General features: G+C 51.4%; 1 protein-coding gene across 1 annotated transcript in view; it reads left to right on the top strand.

Moving 5' to 3' along the window:
• The first annotated feature begins 8,753 nt into the window (after nt 1-8,753).
• Nucleotides 8,754-22,059, top strand: part of ALDH1A3 (aldehyde dehydrogenase 1 family member A3) — a 36,734-nt gene continuing 23,428 nt past the window's right edge. The window contains exons 1-5 of the mRNA XM_044230362.1: nt 8,754-8,930; nt 14,622-14,726; nt 16,738-16,878; nt 21,486-21,615; nt 21,964-22,025. Of these exons, the coding sequence (XP_044086297.1) occupies nt 8,832-8,930; nt 14,622-14,726; nt 16,738-16,878; nt 21,486-21,615; nt 21,964-22,025 (537 nt within the window). The 5' untranslated portion in view covers nt 8,754-8,831. The remainder of the gene's footprint in view (nt 8,931-14,621; nt 14,727-16,737; nt 16,879-21,485; nt 21,616-21,963; nt 22,026-22,059) is intronic.

Genomic DNA, 22,059 nt, shown 5'->3' with positions numbered 1-22,059 from the left:
TGAAGACTGGGGGGCAGCTGGCTCTTGTCTGCCATGAGTATTCGATTTTCCTTAGGCTTATGGTGAAATGTGGGCCTACGGTGGATCTCCACTTTGAAAAGAAACAGAGAGCTGGAGAGAGGAAAAGGACTCGTTTCAGCCTTCAGGACTAGTTGGGCTTCAGCTTGGGGGTGAGGGAAGAGTGTCCTTTCATATGGTATTGGCCAAGCAGAGATCAGAGCCTGGTGGGCCTCCTCATGCCATGATATGCATACAGAACTCCTGGGGCTCTGGTTCACAAGAGACTCTATCTCTGTAGTTCTCGAGCAGGGCCTGAGAGTCTGCATTTCTAAAAAGCTCCCAGATGAGACACTGATGCTGCCGTTCTAGACAGCACACGTCTTAGATACTTGTTCGTAGCTGGTACGTGGTGCGGAATCCTGAGCCCACCTCAGGGATCGAGTCTGTACATTAACAGACTTGTTAATTAAGGGATTAAGATCCCAAGTGATTCCTGTGCGAGGTACAGTGTGAGAAGTCTGGTTTCTAGAGCGGCTCTGTTTGTGGTGCCCACAGCAGACATGGCTAATCAATCACCGCACTGATGATGAATTGAGATCCTTCTCTGCATGGAGCTGCAAGTGCCCTTCTTATGCCTGAGCGTCTGCCTTGGGGCTGGAATGCACTAGAAAGATTGGAAGAATCAGCCCTAACATGTGACACATGAAACAAGGGAGCGAAAAACAAGCTAGGGCAAATTTAGGCTTTTCAAACCAAAATGTTTCTAGAAGGAGCCCAGGAAGTGTCTGCATTGTCAGGATGAAGCATAAATACATACAAAGGGGATGTGGTTCAGAGGGGGCAGGCCTAGAGTCAGCCAAAGAAGGGTCTCTGCCCCGTGGTGTCTGCAGCCCCTGAAAGCTATGACATCCATCAGAGAGAAAGCCAGGAAGAAGATTCTAGAATGGCTGAAAAGCTGCCCACCCGGCTGGATGTTTCTTGGCTGGGGCTGAAGGAAGGGACTAGGGTGTGTCCCGCTGGCATGAGAGACTCAGGTGGCTTACGTGGAACATTCACCACACACCAAGCAGAGACTGGCGCTGACACAAGCTGTGATGTCACTTAGGTTTCTCTACCTGTGTGGGAGGTCCCAACACCTCCTTCTGACAGATGAGGAAAGTGAAATCCAGGAAGCTTCAAGAATGAGGCTAATAAATGCCTTAATGGGAGTCCTACCCAGTCTGTCTGGCCCTTGGGGCTCATATATATTTATCTTTTGGCATAAAAAAAAGTATTTTCTGTAGTCTCTTGGCCAATTTCCATTAGAGGGTCCTTGGCTGTCTTGCCTGTGTGAGGGGAAAGAAAGGATGAAGATCAGGCAGCATCCAGAAGGGAGATGCCTGGGAGCTGAAGACAGGCAGGACAGGGCTCTGGTGATGCTGTCAGTCAATTATGATGTGGGCAGCAGTGATGTCTTCCTGTCTCTTTTACCACAGGTGTGCTTGGCATGCCTTACCTGTTCTCTTGTTAAGTCCCATGACCTTGCTGGGAAGGAATTGTGACTCTTGTTTTCCAAAGAGGAAGTGGACAAAGGGGTGATACGCGTTTAGCTCATGTGCCAGGTCCAAAGTGCTCCCTGGACAAAGAGTCACACGCACATGTGTCTGATCACAAAGCTAGAACCCCTTTACAGGCTCATGAAGAAGTGAGTGGGATTTTGTGGGCTTGCCTGGGCACGAATCCCCATTTCTAGCATCATGTCTATGATACGGGTAAAGTTTTGGGTACTATCAATAAGCTTTTGCAGAACCATTTATTTGTAAGTTGGGGAATTCCTGTTTCTCACAGTGGAAAAAACAGTAGTGGCAACTTCCTGCTGAACTTGGTCCCATGACATCTAGTGGCCACCCGAAGGAGTGCAGTGGGACCACACCGGACATTGGTTAGCAGGTGCAAATGCTAATAAAAGATGGGCTGAAAGTCACAATAATTGAAGTATCCATGGAATTTAGAAAATGCCCATTTAAGCCATGTGAAATCTGTAATTCTTGTTTTTGTTCCTACTCCTTATGCTTGCTTACTATCACTGGTAGAAGATACAGCTTATCCAGCCCATTGTCTTTTAATTGATAAACTATGTTTAATGATTATAATTTATAGTATGGCATACTAAACTATAATAGAAGCTCAATTCTTGCATCAAGCTCAATAATGAAAAACAATATAAAGTTGGAGCTGCTATAGGAATTCAATTGGTCTACTCCCCTGGGGGAGGGGTGGATGTTTTGGGATCACCATAATGCCCTATCAAAAAAAACAAACAGGGCAATATACATAAATAGGCCTCCCATCGGTTATGCCTAAACATATTATAAGATCTGAGGGCTTTACAGAGACTTTCTGATTATAGGGGAACTTCTAGGGTACTGCTTGAATAACTTCCATGCCACAAAGGCATGACAACAGAATCCCCAGACTATTTTGTGAGAATACAGATTTTTTTTTAAAGATTTTGTTTATTTGACAGAGAGAGATCACAAGTAGACAGAGAGGCAGGCAGAGAGAGAGAGAGGGAAGCAGGGCCCCCGCTGAGCAGAGAACCCCATGTGGGACTCGATCCCAGGACCCCGGGATCATGACCTGAGCCGAAGGCAGCGGCTTAACCCACCGAGCCACCCAGGCGCCCCGTGAGAATACAGATTTTAACAGCTCCTCCACTCTCCACCCCCATCTCTACCCCAGGATTCAAATAGTGGCAAACATCCAAAGGAAGATTCTTCCGTAATCGATGCTCCTTTACAGGGAGTCCTGGCTGAAAGGCAAAAGGAAAGTCTTGTCACTGTGAGGCTAGGACAGAGGAGTCCAAGAGTGATTCGCCAAACTAACACACTCAAATTAGTTTTCAAACATTTGGGGTTTGGCAAACTGCATCTCACTAAGCCCCCTTTCCCAACATTCTTATACCCATGTGGATTTCAGGGGAAATTTAATATGTATGTTTCTGATTCACTTAGGCTTAACTCAGCGCCATTGTTTAGCAAAAGCCACTTTGTCCAAGAATCTTCCAGATCCCTTTTATAAGCCCCTTAAATACCTTTCCTTCTAACCAGGAAGTGTGTTTTGCCAGAATCAATTGAGCTCACCCCCCACACACATACAAATAATTTGTTTCAAAACTTAGAATCCCTGAATTTCGAAGAGGGTTGCAAACCTGGCAAACAACTCCTTGTGTCACTGAGAAAGTCCGGTGGCAATACTAAGAAGTGTGGGATGTTATGAGGGAGACACGATGATTATATGTAGTGACATTTTGTGTACTTTAAAACCAGAAGTCTGACTTCTTGCTGCAAAGATTGAGTGCTGGTCTGACCAAGCAGCTTCCAGATCTGGGTGGCCCAGGGACCTGAACTCTCTAAGCATTGGTACCTTACTCACTCAGTAGGCTGGAAGGTGCAGCTAATTCCCATGGGCAATATAGGATGGTGGGCTATCTGCCCAGCCCTATAAAAATTCTCTTCCCTGGGAAGGACTTCAGCATCCAATTTAGGTAATCAAAGCTGTGGATGAACGAGTAGGTTAGCTTCATTTACTCCATCCCAGGGTTAATTTCATCTTTGTTTTTTAATTTACTAAAACCCTGAGCACAGATATTCAGAACATTTAATTAAAACCAGAAAAGGGAGAGATACTGATAAGATTTCAAACACGCTGCTTATTGCATATAAAGAAAACACAATTATTCTACCAGGGTTTAGAAGTTTGTTTCTTTTAGCCTCAGTGAAATAGTGTGATTTAAGTAGCCAGTTGCATCACTTAGGATTAGATTCAACCACATATAACAGAAAGCCCAAAAAGCAGGCTGTAGTAGGACAGGGATTTCCCCTGTGCTCACATGAAAGAAATCCAAGGGAGGAAATCCAGGGCAGAAAGCCTGGTTTTAGGGTCATAGGGTCTTCTTGTGTGTCTGCTCCAAGTTCCTTATCATATAACTTCCATTCTCAGAATTGCTTTATGGTCATAAGATAGCTGCAAGAGCCCCAGCCCTCACATTTCTGTTCCAGGCAGCAGGAAAGAAGAAGAGCCTCTCAGCTAACTCAGCCCCATGAAAAGAGCTCCTTCAGGAGCCAAAACCAAAGGCTTTGGCTTTGATCTCATTAGCCAGTCTTGTCTGCAAGAGAGACTAGAAAATATGTTTTATCCAAGCACACTGCTGTCCTCAATAATATGAAGTTCTGCTGGCAGGAAGGAAGAGATGAATTGGGTGATCAACCAGCTCTCTCTGCTTTACCTGCCATGCCCTCTCCTGGTCTTGTCACCACTCTTTATCACTGGGGTTACTGGTGGAAGACGGAACCTCAGGGCAAAGTTCCAGCAGCCACGAACTGTCAGGCTGAGTGTGTGGAAGGCCTAACCAAGGCCTGACCCACAAATATTTTGATGTATCCTCTTTGCTTTTATGTAGTTGCTTCTCTGCATCTGCACGGTCTGAACCTGATATACCTCAGACCAATACTGTGTGTGAAGATTTTCCCTCAGGTCTAGAAAGGACCAGAGGAGGAAGTAGATGAAAACAGTGGTGCCGTGGCCCTTTCAGCTTTGACGTGGTTGGAGGCGGCGGCGGCGGGGGGGGGGGTGTCCGCTGGCTCATCTTCCTCAGGCCCAAATGCTCTTGTCTCTGGTGTAATCACTGATGAAAACTCACAGGAAGACAGCTTGGGTGGTGTGTTCCCTGAGGACAGAATGATGGAGAAACATAGAGCGATCCTCACAGACCTTGACTTAAAGTGAGTGTGAAAACCAAGTAGCTCCCTACTCAAGTCAAGTTGAGGCCACATTAAACACTTCACATGAGAGGGGGAAGCTACCTTATCGACACCAGCGGGGAGATGCTGGCAGTAACGTTCATTTTCTCTCATTTCTTTTTTTTGAGATTTTATTTATCTATTTATTTGTCAGAGAGAGAGAGCGAGCGCACACACAGGCAGAGTGGCAGGCCGAGGCGGAGAGAGAAGCAGGTTCTCTGCTGAGCAAGGAGCCCAATGTGGGACTCGATCCCAGGACCCTGAGATCATGACGTGAGCTGAAGGCACTGGCGACTGAGCCACCCAGGCATCCCACCATCTTCCCTCAATGGGCACCTCTCAGCCCATTTTATAGCCAAGAAAACTGAGGTTAGGTCGCCTGCCCTGAGGCACCCTGCTTCTCAACTTCTGAGAACCACTGTCCCCATGAGGAGCCTAGCTTTCCATGAAAGTGTTCTGAACACCCAGGGGTTCCAGAGCCTGGCCTTGACGTCTAGATGCTGGGTGAGGTGAGTGGCCTTCGGGAGGCAGTTCTGCAGCGAACCACTGGCTATGGGGATGCTGAGGACCTTCAGGAGATCTCTGGGCCCCCCTGCTGAGACTTGAAATAAAGTACAACAAAATGTGGGATCCATGACTATCTCCATCATTATTCATTACATTTGCTACAGACTCTCCATATCTCCCGCAATGTATTATTAGTTTAAAATGGAATTAGGTGGAGCTTTCAATGCTGGGAGAGGAGTGGAGAGGTCATCTAACATCGATTTTATCTGAGTTATTTCTTCACGATTCCTTTTACTCAGTGTCCATCAAACAACCAACCCGTCCACATGCGATGTCTCAGACTCCTAATGAGATATGCCAAGAAGCCAGACCACAGCAGCACCACAGAGCTGAATATGAAATAAAAAGAGCATTTTTACAATGACACTAGTAGAGCGACCGTGGATCAGAGACGTTTCCACAAGTCAGAGAAGCCAGGGGAGCTCACGAACTTCCCCGAAGAAAAGTCTGCAGAGAGGAAATCCGTCTCCGAGAGGAACGGCAAAATGGAGAACCAGCATTTAGACAACACTTCACAGTTTAGAAAGCATGCCTTTGCACCATTCTCTCGCTTGAGTTCCCGCAAACACCGAAGTGGGAAGGAGATCATTTTACAAAGAAAGTACGAGAAACTCAGAGGGATGAAGTGTCCGACCCAAGAAAACACAGCTGGAATCTAGCCCTGGGATGTGGGCAGAAGGGGCTGGGCCTCTGGTGCCCTGGTGTTCTCTCTGGCACTCTCTCTGGCACGTGGACACCCAGCAGTGGACTGTGGAAGGAAAGGGTTCTTCCACCTCCCTTAGCAGCAGCGGCGACTCCCTCAGAGGTCAGGACCTCAGGGTCTGATCCCTAAGGAAGGCATAGCCTCCCGGGATGTGGCCACCATTTTGCACCGGGACCTTCACTCCGTTCTGTGCTGCTCCAGGCGTGTGGGGCCACGGGACACAGGTGCTCACCTTGGTGAGAGAAGAAGGGCAGACAAGGCGGCGAGAAAAATCCCTCCTCTACTGTCTGCCCCACCCACCCCCACACAGTCTGGCCCTGATTCCTGCACGGCTGCTGCCGTCTGGGGCAAGTGTCTGCATGCCTCTGTTTACTCACCTGTAAAATGGGGAGAAGAGCATCTTGCCTTCATCCCTCCCACTGGGTGGCCAGACGGGAGCAGCGGTAGCCTGCTGGTCTAGACAAGCCTGGCAGCAGGCTCATCCTCCTGACCTGTTCTCTGGGAGTTCCCTGCTCCGGCTGAGGGCCCCACTCCCATCCCAGGCTCCCAGGACCCTGTGGGTGGCTGTCAACAGGACGATTTGCAGGTGAGGTGGTCGGCATCATTGCAACTGGTTCCCAAGCCCGGATACAGCAGGTCACAAGTGTGTCTTTGGGTGGCAGTTAACGTGGCCCCTCTTCCAGATTTCATGACAAGCGAGGCAGCAGCCGTCTACCTTTGAGCAATCAGACTCTGCTCTCTTGGAGGACACAGTTCTAAGTCCCTGCCCTGTTTGCCTCTCCCCAACCATCCAGCGGTTATTAGCAGAATTTCCTCCACAAATCTTCAGACTTGTTTTTAAGCCCGACACAAATGACATAAGTTCAACCACTCGGAATCCTCCAGAAACTCTTGGAATGGGAGTTCCACTTAGAAAGCTTGTCCACTTGCAGCCTTTTCCGGCTTGGTGCCCCCACCAGCCTGCGGTCCTGGCGCTCAGGACAGGGAGCAATTGCTGCGGGACCCCACAGGTCTTTGTGGGCCCAGACACCCAGACGCTGGGGCTCAGCATCCAGCCAGGAGCCCTGACATGAGACATCTGCCCACGTGTTTCCAACAGGGCTGAGTGGGGGCCACAGGCCAGTCAGGCAGGGCAGGGAACCCAGGGGACTGGGTAGAAGCCACTGAAGAAAAGAGGCAGCATTGCCCCAGGGACTCATCAGTGTTAGTGAACACGGCAGGCATCCGAAGGCAGACTCACTGATGCCAGTCAGTGCTAATCAGGGCAGGGGACCTCGTACCCCTTTCCCTCCCTCACCTGTGCATTCTAACCCATAACAGCATAGGACCCTTTTACCCGCAGCGGTCGGGTGATCCCAGGAAGGGTTTGCAAACGTTTAAAAGCTTACTTACTCCACTATCTAGAAGGACATCCAGTAGCACTGCAGTGAGGAGGGAGAGAGGGGACAGAGGTGGTCACCATGACCGCAAAACCAACAGAAAGAACATCGCGACAGCGAGGAGTGCCTCCGTTTCCGGTCTCTCCAGTTGAGATGACTCACAGAAGGAAACGGGCCGAGGGGCTGAGCCTAACTGGGGATTAAGCCCATGCTTTTGTTGCTCAGTTCCTGCGTGCCCCACATCATTGTTCCAGAAACCTGAGGTATGACAAGCAAGAGAAGCCACGGCCATGTCTCAGATGGGACCCAGGGCAAGTCCCTAGGGTTGGTGTCGTGTTCGCCAAAGGGCAAAAGGAGAGGAGCGGGACAGGCCTCTGCTTCCCCGGGAAAAGATGAGCAGCCTACTGGACAAAAGCTTCAACTCTTAAAACGCAAAGCCGCAAAGATCTCCTGTGCGTCCTTTCTTTGTTTTTTGTTGTTGTTGTTGTTGTTGTTTTATTTTTTTTTTCATTCTGTTAAATTGACGTATATTTTATGCATTTGGAAGTCGAAATAATTGTGCCCAGGGCCCCTGCTGAAGGGCAGTCTGCGCCTGCTGAGGTCAGAGGCCCAGGGCAGCATAGGAACAGCCAAACGCTTTTCCCCGGACTTCTGGCCCTGGGCGTGTGAAGCCCCAGGACCACGGGGAAAGTCGGGCCATCTGGGCTAGCCTGGCCCTGGAGGCGGTCCCAGCAGGGGCCTAGTGGGGCGCTAGGCGCTAGGCGGGCGTCTGTCCTGAGAGCTGGGACCCAGCGGCCGGACTCTAGGCCCAGGCACGTGGGCTGCGAAGCGGGGCTGCCCGGGCAGGTTCGGCGACCCCTGATGCGGCTCGGGGTGGGGGGCCCCGGCGGGGGAGCGCGCATTCCCGGAGCGCGGCGCGCCGACCGAAGTCCGGCGAGTGCGCGGAGCCGCGGCGGGCAAGGGGCAGCAGGTGCGGCGGGGCGAGCTCCGGGGAGCTTCGGGGAGAGAGCCGGGTGCTGTGGCCCCGGCGCCCCCGCTCCCTACCCTGGCCCGCTGCCCGAACCCCGGCACTTCCGGGGCCCGGCGGCGCTTCGGGGGCGCTCCTCCAAGGGCAGCCTCCGGGGGGCGGGGGAGCGTGCGGCGCGGTGGCCGGGCGGGGGGTGGCCCGGCTCCCGCAGGGGCGGCGGGCGGAGTGGGGTGAGGCAGGCCGGCCCCCTCCCCTCCCGCCCGCCCTCCCTTCCTCCGGTCCTGCAGCCAATTAGACGGCCCCCTTGGGCGGGAGGCGTGGGTCGCTCCATAAAGCGGCGCGGAGCTGTCACCCCGCGAGCAGGCTGCGCACCATCCAGGCCAGAGCCAGCGCCGCAGACTCGGGCGCCTCGGGCCGGGGAGCGCAGAAGAGCCATGGCCACTACCAACGGGGCCGTGGAGAACGGGCAGCCGGACAGGAAGCCGCCTGCCCTGCCGCGCCCGGTCCGCAACCTGGAGGTCAAGTTCACCCAGGTGAGGCGGGCGCCCAGCCCACCCGACGGTCGCCTGGCTCCGCGCTGGGCTGTCCTGACCACAGTGGCGGGGACGAGAAGCCAGCAGGCGGGGAGCCCAGCCGCCCCGCTCCGAGGGTGCGGGGCGCTGCGGGCAGCGCGCCCTCAGCCGAATTCGTCCCCCCGCTCCCGTGACCGGAGCCTCTCCGCCCGAGGCCGGTCCTCTCGATGCTGCGTCCGGCAGCGTAGGACTTCCCGGGCGGGAGCGCGTCCGCCGCGCACCCCGAGGGGACTCGGCGATCTGCGCTCCCGGACGGGTTGTCGGGCGGCGGGGCGCAGCGCTTTAAGCTTCCAAGCCTGGCGAGGGCGGCTGCGCAGCGCCCGCGCGGCTCCGGGCTCCCGCCGGCGTGGCCCCGACGTGCCCTTGCCGGGTCCGCTTGAAAGGCGAGCCGAGGTGCGGACCGCGGTGCCCCTGGCGCGCTGGTCTCCCCGCGGACCCTGCGGCACGGTTTCTGGGGCTCAATGGGTCAGGCCTCGCGAGGGTGAGAAGGTGCCTGAGAACACTGAGCTGGCCTGGGAGCTCGGGCTGCCCTGGGGAGCTGCGACTTGGAGATTCCAGAACCAGATCATCGGGAACACAGGAGGGACGTCGTACCTTCCGTGCTTGGCCTACCTATCTTACCAGTAGAGCCAGGGCGGGTAGGAAGGTGAGCACAGATGAAACTGCCCTGGAGCCCCGCGGCCCTGGTGTTGACAGAGACTGCGTTCTCAATGGTCTCCGAACCGGGGCCTGGGAAGCCGTGGGTGGCCAGGCCGCAGCGCGCCGCGCACCGTGGAGTCTCTGCTATTTTGCGCTGGGCTGGGAGGCTGGAGCGTCTGGAAAGCGGTGAGATCACCTGCCTAGGGCAGAAAGGAAGATGGCGAGGCCTGGAGCCCAGGCTGAAGAGGGCTGCCGGGGGCGCGTCCCGTGGGAGAACCCTCGGAGGCTCTCCGGAGGCTGCGGACTAGGGCCGGGAGTGCGGCCGGGTCGCCGGCCAGCCGAGAGCGTCGGCTGGCTTCTCTTTCCCCAACTTTCCCTCCTTTAAAATTTTTTTTTTAATTTGCATCTTATCCATAACCCTCCCCACCCCCAACTCCAGCTGACACAGCACTGAGAAAATTTCCCCATCAATTTTACTTTCAAAAGTAGCAATTATGTCTCTCAAATAGTTTTAATCAAGCGGAGAAAGTTGCCGGCCACTATGTGTGGCCTTCAGATTTTGGTCTGTTGGCACTTCATGTCGGCTCTGCCTCTGATCACATGACATTTAAATTAACTGTTTTCAGAGGGCTCCGTAATCAACAGAGACACTTTGCCATGAACGCTGGAGATTATTTTTAATGTAGTTTCCGTAGTGGTATCAGCTTCAGAGTGAAAATTCCAATCACCAATTCTGAGAACAGCCAGCAGAGTACCTACTTCTTTTCAGGCCATTATACTGTTGGTGCTGGCCTGTTGGTGGTGATGGTGGAGGTTTTGTTTTATTTTTGTTTTGTAAGGTTTTTGTGGGTTTTTTTTTTTTTTTTTTAATGCTACAGAAGCCAGAAATTACTATGTTATTGTCCTTGCCTTTCTACCTTTCTGAGTCCTATCCAAGCAGTGCAGCCACTTATGGGAAGTTTCCTTCTTTCTCTGCAATTCTTTGTGGCCCTTCACAAGTGGATAGAGGGGAGGATCTTAGCAGATTCAGAGAGCCACCAGTGTCTGTGGTCTTGCTGGGTGCCCCCTCTCCTAGTGGAACAGAAGTGGCTGTGTGATTAAGGCTGGGGAGAGGCGATGAGACCTCCAGCCGCTCTGTCCTTGCTCCCGGCCCTTAAGCCCACCACCGCAGAGGCCTACCCCAGGAGCTGTGGGCCGCAGGCAGCTTGTGTGGTGATGGCTGAGGGACAGGAACCCCAACCAGCAATGCTTCAGGAGCCTCTGGCTGGAGAGGCAGCAGACAGGGCCTAGGAAAGAGGCAGGAGAGCCAGAACTGCAGAACCGAGACCTGGGGGCAGACAGTGGAGCCGGCAGTGGGGAAGGGTGCAGGGTGTGAGCCCCGTAAAGTCCTATTAGTTTTCAAACCTGACTCATGGAGCTTCTTGCTAATGGAGAACATGCCAGAAATGGTGGGTCTGAGCCCCAGCCTTGGGGATTCCGTTTCCCAGCAAAGTCCAGTTTTCAGAAGGACGACCTTGTCCCAACTTCTTCATTTCTTCTCATGTTATTTGTTTATGAGAGAGTGAGAGAGAGAGAGCAGGTGAGCATGGGCGGGGGGTGGTGAGGGGCCGAGGGAGAGGGAGAAGCAGGCTCCCCACTAAGCAGGGAGCCCAAAGCGAGGCTGGACCCCAGGACCCTGAAATCATGACGTGAGCCGAAGGCAACTGCTTAATTGACTAGCCATGCAGGCACCCCTGTTCTCTCATTTTAACATTGGGCTTTGCTATGTGACTCCAATAGCGGGGGGGGGGGGGGGGTGGTAGGATCCCTTTGGGATCCTCCCCCACCAGATCTCAGAGGATAGCAGCCTCTTTCACTTTGGGGGGTGGGGGTAGGAGGTCCTTTCCTTTCCTTAGAGAATGTGTTCCAGTCACAGAGATTCTCTGTAAGACTTTCTGTCTGGTTCACTTAAACACCCGTTTTTCTGATCTCTTTTATAAAAGCTACAAATCGCTCCAATATCCTGTTCTGAAAACATACTCCTTCAGGTTTAGCTGGAGTCCGGTGGAAGTTACTGTAAATGGCATCAGCAGACCTCACTTGTGTGGCCGCCATCTTTACCCCAACCCCCAGGCACCCGGCTCCTCTGAGAGGCTGTGGTTTTCCGGCTCAGCCTGGGTGACATGCCATTCCACTCATTCAGTAAAATGTGGATCCCGGAACCTAATTTTTATACCTCTGTAAGGTTTATCTGAAACCAATTCACAAGTCAAGAAGCACAGTTTTGTTTTGTTTTGTTTTGTTTCTGGATCCATTATCCTGAATTGGGGCTCAGAACAGTCCAGGCAGCATAATTGGTAGGCCACACTTACTGACCCCTTCTTTGTGTTTTTGTTTTGTTTTAGTGGAGAGAAAATCAACAGTAGAAACCACTTACAAGATTACTTACCAGTGTAGTATACAGAGAAAAATTTTTGCAAAATTGGCAACCTCGCAATGGGAAAATATGGTCAGAGTTGAGAAGTCTGGTTTTGTGTGTGAAATAATTTTTTTTTTTTTTGGAGGAACATGCTTGGAGATGAAGTGTAACAGACATCTGATCGTTGCAATCCGTTTCCATCCTCCTTATTTATATTCTCTTCTACCGTCTTCTCATTTTCCCTCCCCCTTGGAATTGATACCAGGAAGGATCTAGAATCAGCAGTTTTCACTGATGGTCTGTATTTTCTAACCCACGAAATTTCATCTTCCGACAAATGGGCCTCTCTCTCTGGCTGCACTTCCCTCCCCACCCTAACTGAACCTCTCTTCTCCACTTATTAATTTCTCACTGTTACCGAGCGATTGCTTGCTGGATGGCAAGAGTGAACTCTTGGATTTGGTTTCAGCTGGAAGAATAAACCTGTAATTGTAGCCTGGCCGATTCCACGTGCTTCCCTGGGGGCCTGGCCTCATGGTGAAGGCACTGAGCTTCCAGAAGTCGGATGGGCACATCCTACAGGCAAGGGATGCTTTCAGCTCTGGATTCCACACGGGGGACAGGGTGCCTCTGCCCACCTGCCCCATAAGAACTGGCCTTCCTTGCTTTGTCCCTGCCCAACTGAGCCGTCCCTGCTTTCCAGAGAGAGTGATCAAAATGATCTCCCCCAGCAGCTTCCCAGAGTGAGTTTATTTCCTGGGGAGCTTTGGAGTTTTTACAGGAGAGCCCAGGACGGAAACTGACTTTCTGATCTGTCATCACTGGGAAGTCAAGAGTTCCAAATGAATAAAATTCACAGTAATTGAAATTAGTCCTTGGAGGGACACGATTCTTTTAAAGGACTCAAAAAGAAGCAAATGATATGCATATAGGTACAGAAATGGAATTCGATGAGCTAGGTGTGTGCTTAGAAATTGTTGATGGCGTTTTGTTTGATGGAAATGCTTCTAAAGCATCTTACTCATGTCTGTGACTGGGGTCTTTGTGACGCCATGATGGGGTGTGATGACCAGCCTGTCCCACACCTGTACAGAGGATCGGCTGTCTTCTGGGTAGCCGGGACCTCCACATTGTCAGACCGTGCTTTGTGTATCATCTGTCACTTCTGTTCCTGGTTCTTTTCTGAAGGTCCTCTCTTTGAATGAAGCACTTTTTTTTTTTTAAAGATTTTATTTATTTATTTGACAGACAGCGATCATGAGTAGGCAGAAAGGCAGGCAGAGAGGGGCAGGCAGAAAGGCTGAGCAGAGAGCCTGATGCGGGGCTCAATCCGAGGACCCTGAGATCATGACCTGAGCAGAAGGCAGAGGCTTTAACCCACTGAGCCACCCAGGCGCCCCTAATGAGGCACTTTTTTAGGGCAATTAGAGTAAGAGTAAACTAAGAATAAATAGTACATACTTTTCAGCATGGGAACTCTGTGAATTCCTTTTAGTTCACTCGTGATATCTTTTTATTTTATTTTATTTTTAAAAAAGATTTTATTTATTTATTTGACACAGAGAGAGAGAGAGAGAGCGCACAAGCAGGGGGTAGTGGCAGGGAGAGGGAGAAGCAGGCTCCTGCAGAGCAGGAAGCACTATGTGGGGCTAGATCCCACGACTCTAGGATCATGACCTAAGTGGGAGGCAGATGCTTAACCAACTGAGCCACTCAGGCGCCCTTGTTTTTATTTTTAACGTCCTTCTTCTCAGCTGTGTTCTAGATAATGGAGGCTCCCGACGAAGTGATTTTTGTGGATTAATTCTTTGGTTCTAGATATAAACGGTTATTTGCTACATCTGTTCATACAACCAGAACATTTCCCAGACCAGATAGCTTATCTTTCTTTTCCAACACAAGCTTTTATTAAAACCCAACATGAAAATAAGCATTTTAAAGGGAATGGGGGAGGAGCTAGTTCCTTGGCAATCCAGCTGGAGGTTTCAACAGGGAGGAAACAGAAGGGAGTGCTTGCTACTGACCTATCCTTCAAGGTCAGGAGATCCCTGGGCACTTTGTATGTATAAACCTATTTGGTCTTCCCCCAAACTCGATGCGGGTGGAGGATTTAATTTATACCCTTTAACTATTCGACTCGGCTCTTCTTTGTGAATCCACGTTGATTTAAATGGCTACCTCCAGCTCAGGTCATGATCCCCAGGGTCCTGGGATCAAGCCCCGAAGTGGGCGCTCTGCTCAGTGGGGAGCCTGCTTTTCCCCCTCCCTCTGCCGCTCCCCACCGCTTGTGCTGTCTCTCTCTCTGTGTCAGATGAATAAGTAAAATCTTTGAAACAAATAAATAAGAGAGACAAGATATTTAGAAAAATTCTAAATGACTTTAGTTTCATTAGGACAAAACGTATTAGAAGTCAGGAGGCTTGGATTCTAATTCTGAGTGTGTTCCTGGTTGGGCACGTGACTCCATCTCCTCCCCTGATCCCATCTGTAAAAGAGTGGGGAGGGGGGAAGAAGAGGGTGGGGGAGGACAAGACATTACCTAAGGTCCTCAGCATGTTGGAATGATATGATTTTGATTTAAGCCCTAATGCATTACAACTTCCTTTCCTGGTTAGATATTCATCAACAATGAATGGCACGAATCCAAGAGTGGAAAAAAGTTTGCCACGTATAATCCTTCAACTCTAGAAAAAATATGTGAAGTAGAAGAAGGAGATAAGGTGAGTGCTTCCCCTACCCCCACTCCCCCCCCAAGTAATTAAATTACAGATAACTAGAGGATAAGGAGGCAGTTTGGCTCAGCTCTAAGACAGACCTGGCCCATACTGGGGGTGGGACCTGGTTTGCTGCTTTTCACACACGTGGCCCAGAATGGGATCAATTAGGGACGAGCCACTGCAGAGTCATTCTCCTTTGATAGAGTTTCCCCATCTATAAGGATGACCTCAGCGATCCTCATCACATGGCTAAACAAAAGGTTTTTATCAGTGATTTGAACCTGGAGGAACAGAGCCCTCTTTCCAGAAAGCATTTCCGGCTGGTATGTTTCACCAAATGCCGCATTCTGGCAGGAGACACTTGAAAGAGAAGGGCTGGAAGGGGAAAAGACTTGCTAACCGAGTCATGCAAAGTTAACGTCATGCAGTCACCAGATTTCTTTTCTATCAGAACCTGAAGGGATCATGGATAGCTATAGTCTTTATAACTATATATGTAGTTGTGTATATATGTAACTTCTGGATGTGTCCTTGATACATTGCAAAGCCACAAAGTATCTTTTAAATATACATGCCTTTAGAGGAAAGGTTGAAGGTAAAACTTTTCTAAGGAGGGAAAGGAAATCTAACCCTCTCTTCCACCCCCAGAATAATCATCTGACATTCCGAAACATGTAGGGGTAATGTTGAATGGGGACAAGGTGAAAGACATGTCAAAAAGAGGCTTGAATTGGATCCCACTCGTGAGAGTTCCGTGACAGGCAGGAAACACGCAGTGGTTTCACCCATCCAGACCCTCCCATGCACAGTGCTTCAAGCTAAACTCTGTTTGCAAAGATAATAGCATTGAGGAGCTCGTCTTTGTATGGTGTGAGGATGTGGGGCGACTGGGGTGGGGAGGGGTGTTGGAGCAGGGTTCCCAGTGGGTGGTTCCCAGGTACAGGACCCAGGTATCAAAGGAGAATTAGATCCCTGCCCCAGGCTCTGGTTTTTCCCTTGGTCCGGGCTCTGCTCTCAGCATCCACAAACAGACATGGTCCTGTTCCCCGCAGCTAGAGAGGCCCAGGCTGCCCCACCACCCCAGAGCGTGGGACAAGGAATTCTAAGTCATAATATCTCCTTTACCAAAGCTTTCACTTGCCTCCAAGCACGCTTTGGAGGCACAGAGTCTTGGTGGGGTGTCTCTCTTGACTGCACTGGGCAGCCCTTGCCTATCATACTGCCCCAGGGAAGTGAGGCTCAGAAGGGCCTGGGGGAGGGGCCTGGGGGATGAGGCTTTGTTCCTCAGCAACCAGAGCCTCGAACTCATTTTCCTGCAATAAGAATGGGTGACATTAAACAATTCTCACTTCTTGCCTTTTAAGAAGAAGGTTCCATTGTAATTCTTCTATGGGTGCACAGAAAATCCAATTTCTTGCTGGTGGAATGGTGCAACCCTTCTGCCCCCAGGCAGGGTTGGGGGGGGCAGTAGAGATGAGGCTGAAGACAGGGAAGAAATTCCAGATCCTCCCTGTCTGTCTGTAGACTTTTCCAATGTGGTCAGTTCCGAGATCCCCAGAAGCGCTCATGCTCCGTTCTTACTATGGGACCACAGTCCTCGGCTTGACTAGAATGCCGAGACAGACATGTCCCACCTAACTGATGAACTGTGGGAGTGTGCGTGTGTCCAAACTGGGCAAGCAAGTGGAAAATCTTTTCCTACTTGGGTCACCAAGAAAAATAATTAAGATCTGTAGTCTTGCAAGCTATTTTAAAATGCTTTTATAATCAGAAGGAAAGTTCATACTTGGCCATTGTAGAAATGTTGAAAAAGACCCAAGCTATAAAGAAGGAAAAAGTCACTTGAAAGCCCCAAACAGGGGGCCCAGCAATCTCGAGCCTAGCTGCTACCTTCCTCTACTGTGCTGATGGACGTAGGTCTCTGCCGTTCTCTGTAAGTGAAGAAAGACTGAACTCTCCCAAAACACGGTCGCGACACAAGGTGACACACTCTCTCTGGTTTTTGGCCGCTCAGCCCGACGTGGACAAGGCAGTGGAGGCCGCACACGCCGCCTTCCAGAGGGGCTCACCCTGGCGCCGTCTGGATGCCCTGGGCCGGGGCTGGCTGCTGCATCAGTTGGCTGACCTCGTGGAGAGGGACCGGGCCGTTCTGGCTGTGAGTACACGCCCATGGGCGGGCAGGTGCGGAACCGCCCGGCGCCCACGGGGTTTGGGGGAGACCCAGGGCTCTGGTTTTGTGTGGAGCTGTATGGCAGGTGCTTTGAGGTAAAGCTCTCTGGCAGTAAGCATGTGTCCACGCCATCCGGCTCAAACCCTTTCCCTTTAGAAGTCAGACTTTTGTTCTCCGCACTTCACGTTCTTGACCAAGAACTTGCCTGGAGGAAGTTCAGATGCGTTGGTGGTTCCCATACTCCAGACGGTCCCAGCCAGGCAGATGAGTTAGGCCATATCCTGGTCCTGCCTGTATGTTTAGGAAATAAACTTTTTTTTTTTTTTTTTTGGCTACATGAAATCTCTTTTACTATTAAGTTGAACTTCATCTTAGGTGACAAAACCCGGGACATTACACGTTTAATGGGCTGGTATATATTTTTTTGAATACTCATTAAAATAGATGCCGCCTGTTAGCATAGAAAACATTGATCCCATAGAACTCAGAAATCACCCCTGTTTCACCCCTGAACCGGGCAGTGGGGAGCACATGTGGAGTGATGGTGAGGGCAGCGTAACCTGGTTATGGGGAAAAGCTTGGGCTCTGAGAGACCTCAGTTCGAATCCCAGCTCTGTCACTTACTAGCTGTGTGACTTTGGACAAGTTGCTTTACATCTCTGAGCATGTCTTTCTTTATGGGAGATACCAATAATAATGATCTTTCAGTGGTGTGAGAAATCCTTAGCAGAGTCCCTGGCATGCAGTAAGCACTAACTAGATGATAGCTATTATTAGGATGGCGTGGACACATGCTTACTGCTCATAATAATGCTGCCCGCCCAGCCTCATGCCTTCCTGGCCAGTAATTTCTAGGCACCTTAGTCCCCATGCAGCAATAAGCATGGGAATTCAGCCCACTCCGTGAGGTTGGGTCGCTCCTGCCAGACCGGGCTGTGAAGACATTTATAGGTTGTAAATGCATTATTTACAGGGATCCTAAGACCTTCCTCTGGTCTTGCAGTCAGTGAGCAGAGGAAATCCCAGGCCCGCCTCCTGCCTTGAGGTCTTTCTCAACCCGCACAAGCGGTCCTCCTACGGCTCCCGGGCTCCTGTTTGGAAAAATTGCTCCAAACCTTGCGGCCCAGTGGGTAGGGGAGCTAAATCTCCTTTTCAGCCTCCGATTTGAACAAATGGTTCTTTCCTCTCTTGATCTGATGTCTGGACCGAGCCGTAGAGTAGCGACCTTCCTGGCGACCGTGTCATCCAGGAGGCTGATACTGTTTTTGTGCCTGAATGTGTGTTTGGGGGCTGGACTGTGGGGGAGCTCTGTATCTGGGAGTTCATTTGCCCAGGGAGCTCAGCTCTCCTTCCTTCCCGCCCTACCAGCGAAAGCCAGCATGTTTGCCCCCAAGTCCGGGCATGGATGGCTCCGTCCCGGGGTCAGCGTTTCTGTCCACGGAGCCTCTGGTTTCTTCCTGCAACGAAAGCCAGCCTCAACTCTCAAGCTGCCAGACTGGCTTTTTCAAAAACATTTCTGTTTTCACCCAGCATGAGCTCATCAGTCTGCAATGTCCGTGGGGACTAATAGGCAGGAGAGGATGTGCCCTGGGCACCCCTCCCCACCCTGTCCTCAAGTGTCAGTATCATCTGTGGGAGCTAGTGGCGAGGCTGCCACCTCTGCCTTCAGCCCGCCCCACCGTCCTGGCCGGGACTGGGTCGCGATCGCAGATGCAGCGAGTTGCCTTTTGCCGCTGGGACCTCGCTGCCCACAAGAAATAAGATACAGCTCTTTGCCACATCATGAAAGAAACAAGAGAATTACTGGCAAATATGGTTTTTCAAACCGGGACCACATCAGAGGAAAGCACCCTCGCCCTCCACCTTGATATGGTTTTCCTGCATTTTCATGCTGCGAAGTGCTTCTTTCCATCATGTTCTCTTGCCGGCTCAATGGTTTTGACAAAGCTCCGTATTTACTTCTGTATTCGATGTTTAGAAACAGATGTGAAGGGATCCGGCAGCCCTAGCTTTCTCCCCCTTCTTGAGGCACCTGGGGTCCAGACTCTGGCTCTGTGGGTGCTCTTTCTGGAAACCCCCAAATAGGGGCCCTTCCGGTTTACTCTCTTTTCAACCCAAACCCCATCTCTGGGCCTCCTCGTTTTAAGATATTGGCACAGTCACTGAGTCTCGGGGCAGGTTCCCTCAGCCCTTGTCTTCACTCTTTCCTATCTGAAGGTTACAGTGTGTTAATTTTTCAGAAGACATATTTTTTCCTCTTCAAAGGTCAAGGGAAGTAAACTCGGGAGCAGCTGTGGTTTGCTCATGGTCCAGCCCCAATAACTGTTTAAAAGTCCCCATCGGTAGCTAACGATTGATTTCTCGGGTCAAGCCCTATCTGGTCATCTGCGAATCTTTTTTTGTGTTTAAAAAGAATTTCTTGTCTAAATCTATGACCCTGATTTGCTTGGATAGCTTCCTGTAGAACCAACCTGGCAAATTTGTCTTGTCACTCCAGGAAGCAAATGCACCCAAGTTAATAACGAAAGCTAGCCAACGCTTGCCGAATACTCACCACGGGCCGGGCTTTTCGTAGCCACTTGGCCTGCACATTTATTATCCCATTTCAGAGAGGAGAACACTGAAGCCCACAGAGGTTAAGGGACCTAAGGTTATCCAGCCAGAGGAAGTCATCCAGGACTAGAGGCAGGACTGCCGCACAATGCTACGCTAAGGTCTTCTGCCTTTCTTTTCCTCATCTGATCCCAGAAAAGGGCCAAGAATAAACCTCCAGTCCCACAGACAGATCTGCAGATGCTGTCCGGAGTGCCTGGGCCAGGACCTTTCGGCACGATTTGCCACAATTGGGTTTCCCGTGGAAAAATAAGTTTCAGCTTGGAAACAGTAGGAGCCAAAGTACAGTGTACTAGATGTTACCTTGGCCTGACTTGGTCCCTGAACAGCATCCTGCAGGAGTTAGGATCCATCCCAGACCTAGACCAGCCCTGTCATCTTCGGCAATGCACACTCCTGTCTCCTTGGTGTCCCCGAATAAGGATCACCGAAAAGGAAGCTGCCAAAAAAGATAATGAACATAGTCATCCCGCCTAAAAATGTCATCATGAAACAGTTAGCATGGCCCTTCCCGGGGGCAGGCCCCGTCCTAGCCCTCACCCCAACCCCATGAGGCAATTATCACTCTTACTATTATTATTTCCCTTTACAGATGAAGAAACCGAGTCAGGGAGGGATGTTTTTGGCGGGCTGCCATTCTGGGAAGTAGTCGTTCCTTCCTAGGAAGGCTCTGCTCCTTCCCGAAGCAAAGTTCTGAGACAGTAGCTCCGAGCACCCTGGGTAGCCATTCTGCAGTCTTCCCAGATGCAAATGTCCTGGGGCAGCAGCCTAAGGAGTAGTCAGTGCGCTGGCCAGAAGTTAGATGCCACTGAAATCAGTGCCCCTGCTGGGTGACCTTAGGTGACACCTGGCTCTGTTAGCCCTGGTGTGGGCACCCAGAGGTGTCAGGGTCAGAGATGAAGCCGATGCAGGTGCATGTGGAGGCCCCTCTCTTCCCCAGTGAGTCACCGTCTCACTACATGGACTCTAAAAGGAGAATCCAGCCCCAGGCTATGTGTCCGGGTGGCCACTTCCTGCAGAGATCCATGACAGGCGGTTTCGGCGCCGGGCTCCACTGGGGCCGCTTGTCTGAGGGACAAAGGGGTCCTCTTAAACCCCAGGCTGGAAATAGAAAAGAATCCCGGCCATTGAGTGGCTGCCCACTCGCCCTGGGTAATCACCTCCCTCACCACCGAGGGCGAGCCCGCTCCCTCCCGACTGCGCATCCGGCTTGGGCAGCCCAGTTGGGGAGGACACTGCCTTTTGTGCTGGTGTCTCTACCCTTCGGGGCTCCGTCGCTCTTTCCACAGCCATGCTGGTCAGCCCAGCCAGGAAGGAAGAACCCGCAGCATCCCCCCTTTTATTAGAGGATGCGAGCCCTCTCTAGAGCCCCCCTGAAAATCAGCTAACCTCCTGAAAGCTTCCCTAGGATGCCACAAGCCCACATGGCCAGGTCCCCCAGCTGGCTCTAGACAGAAGACCAAATGACATTGTGCCTTCCTTCCCAGGGAGGCTCCAGATCACCCTTCCACCTGCCTTCCTTCGCGGGGATGCCTGCCCATGCCCTGGCCATCCCCTTCCCCCCAAACTGAGCACATTTCCCCCCCAAGATTTTATTTATTTATCTGACAGAGAGAGAGAGAGGGAACACAAGCAGGGGGAGTAAGAGTGGGAGAAGCAGGCTTCCCGCCGAGCAGGGAGCCTGATTCGGGACTCGATCCCAGGACCCCAGGATCATGATCTGAGGCGAAGGCAGACGTTTAATGACTGAGCCACCCAGGTGCCCCCCAAACCGAGCATTTTTGAAAGCAGAGTAATCCTTGACAGTCTGAGACAGGCCTGACAGGGGGAAACACAGTGGCCTGCTTTTGGAAGGGACACAAGGAACAAGGCAGACGCAGTGTCCTCGGACTGTGTTCTCTTGCCCCACCCCCGGCTTTAACCCCCTGATGGCGAAGAAGGAAACTGCATGTGACACAGATACTGTCTTTTCCCTGCAGACCCTGGAAACGATGGACACAGGGAAGCCGTTCCTTCATGCCTTTTTCATCGATCTGGAGGGCTGTATTAAAACCCTCAGATACTTTGCAGGGTGGGCTGACAAAATACAGGGCAGGACCATCCCCACAGGTGAGCCAATGCGGGACTCGCAGCCTCATATGGGGGTCCCGGGGGCTCTGTCTTCTCGTTGTTCCTGGTAGCCTTTGCAGAGCACCCTTGTTCCCCGCTGCCCCCCACCCCCGCTGACTCCTCCCTTCGGGGCCCCCTTCCGTTTTGCAAAAGGAAGTGGGCTTGTGCTGATTTCTCCTTTGGAATTTTACTTTTAACATTGAGTTAAATGTCCCTTCTTTGTGGACTAGACAAGACTTGGAGCTGACACGTTGGTGGGCTTCTGGGTTTCTTTCTTGTCTTTTTGCAACATAAAACCCTCAGCTGAGATTAATCCCATATGTTCTACTCCACAAACCTCTCTTTCAGATGACAACGTGGTATGCTTCACCAGGCATGAGCCCATAGGTGTGTGTGGGGCCATCACTCCTGTAAGTATGGCAACTTCTCTAGATAGATCCATGT

The sequence above is a fragment of the Neovison vison genome, chromosome 13 (genome assembly GCF_020171115.1).
Source record: "Neovison vison isolate M4711 chromosome 13, ASM_NN_V1, whole genome shotgun sequence".
In the NCBI taxonomy this organism is placed as follows: Eukaryota; Metazoa; Chordata; class Mammalia; order Carnivora; family Mustelidae; genus Neogale; species Neogale vison.
The sequence above is the reverse complement of the archived record's forward strand: the minus strand, read 5'-3'. Positions and strand labels throughout refer to the sequence as shown.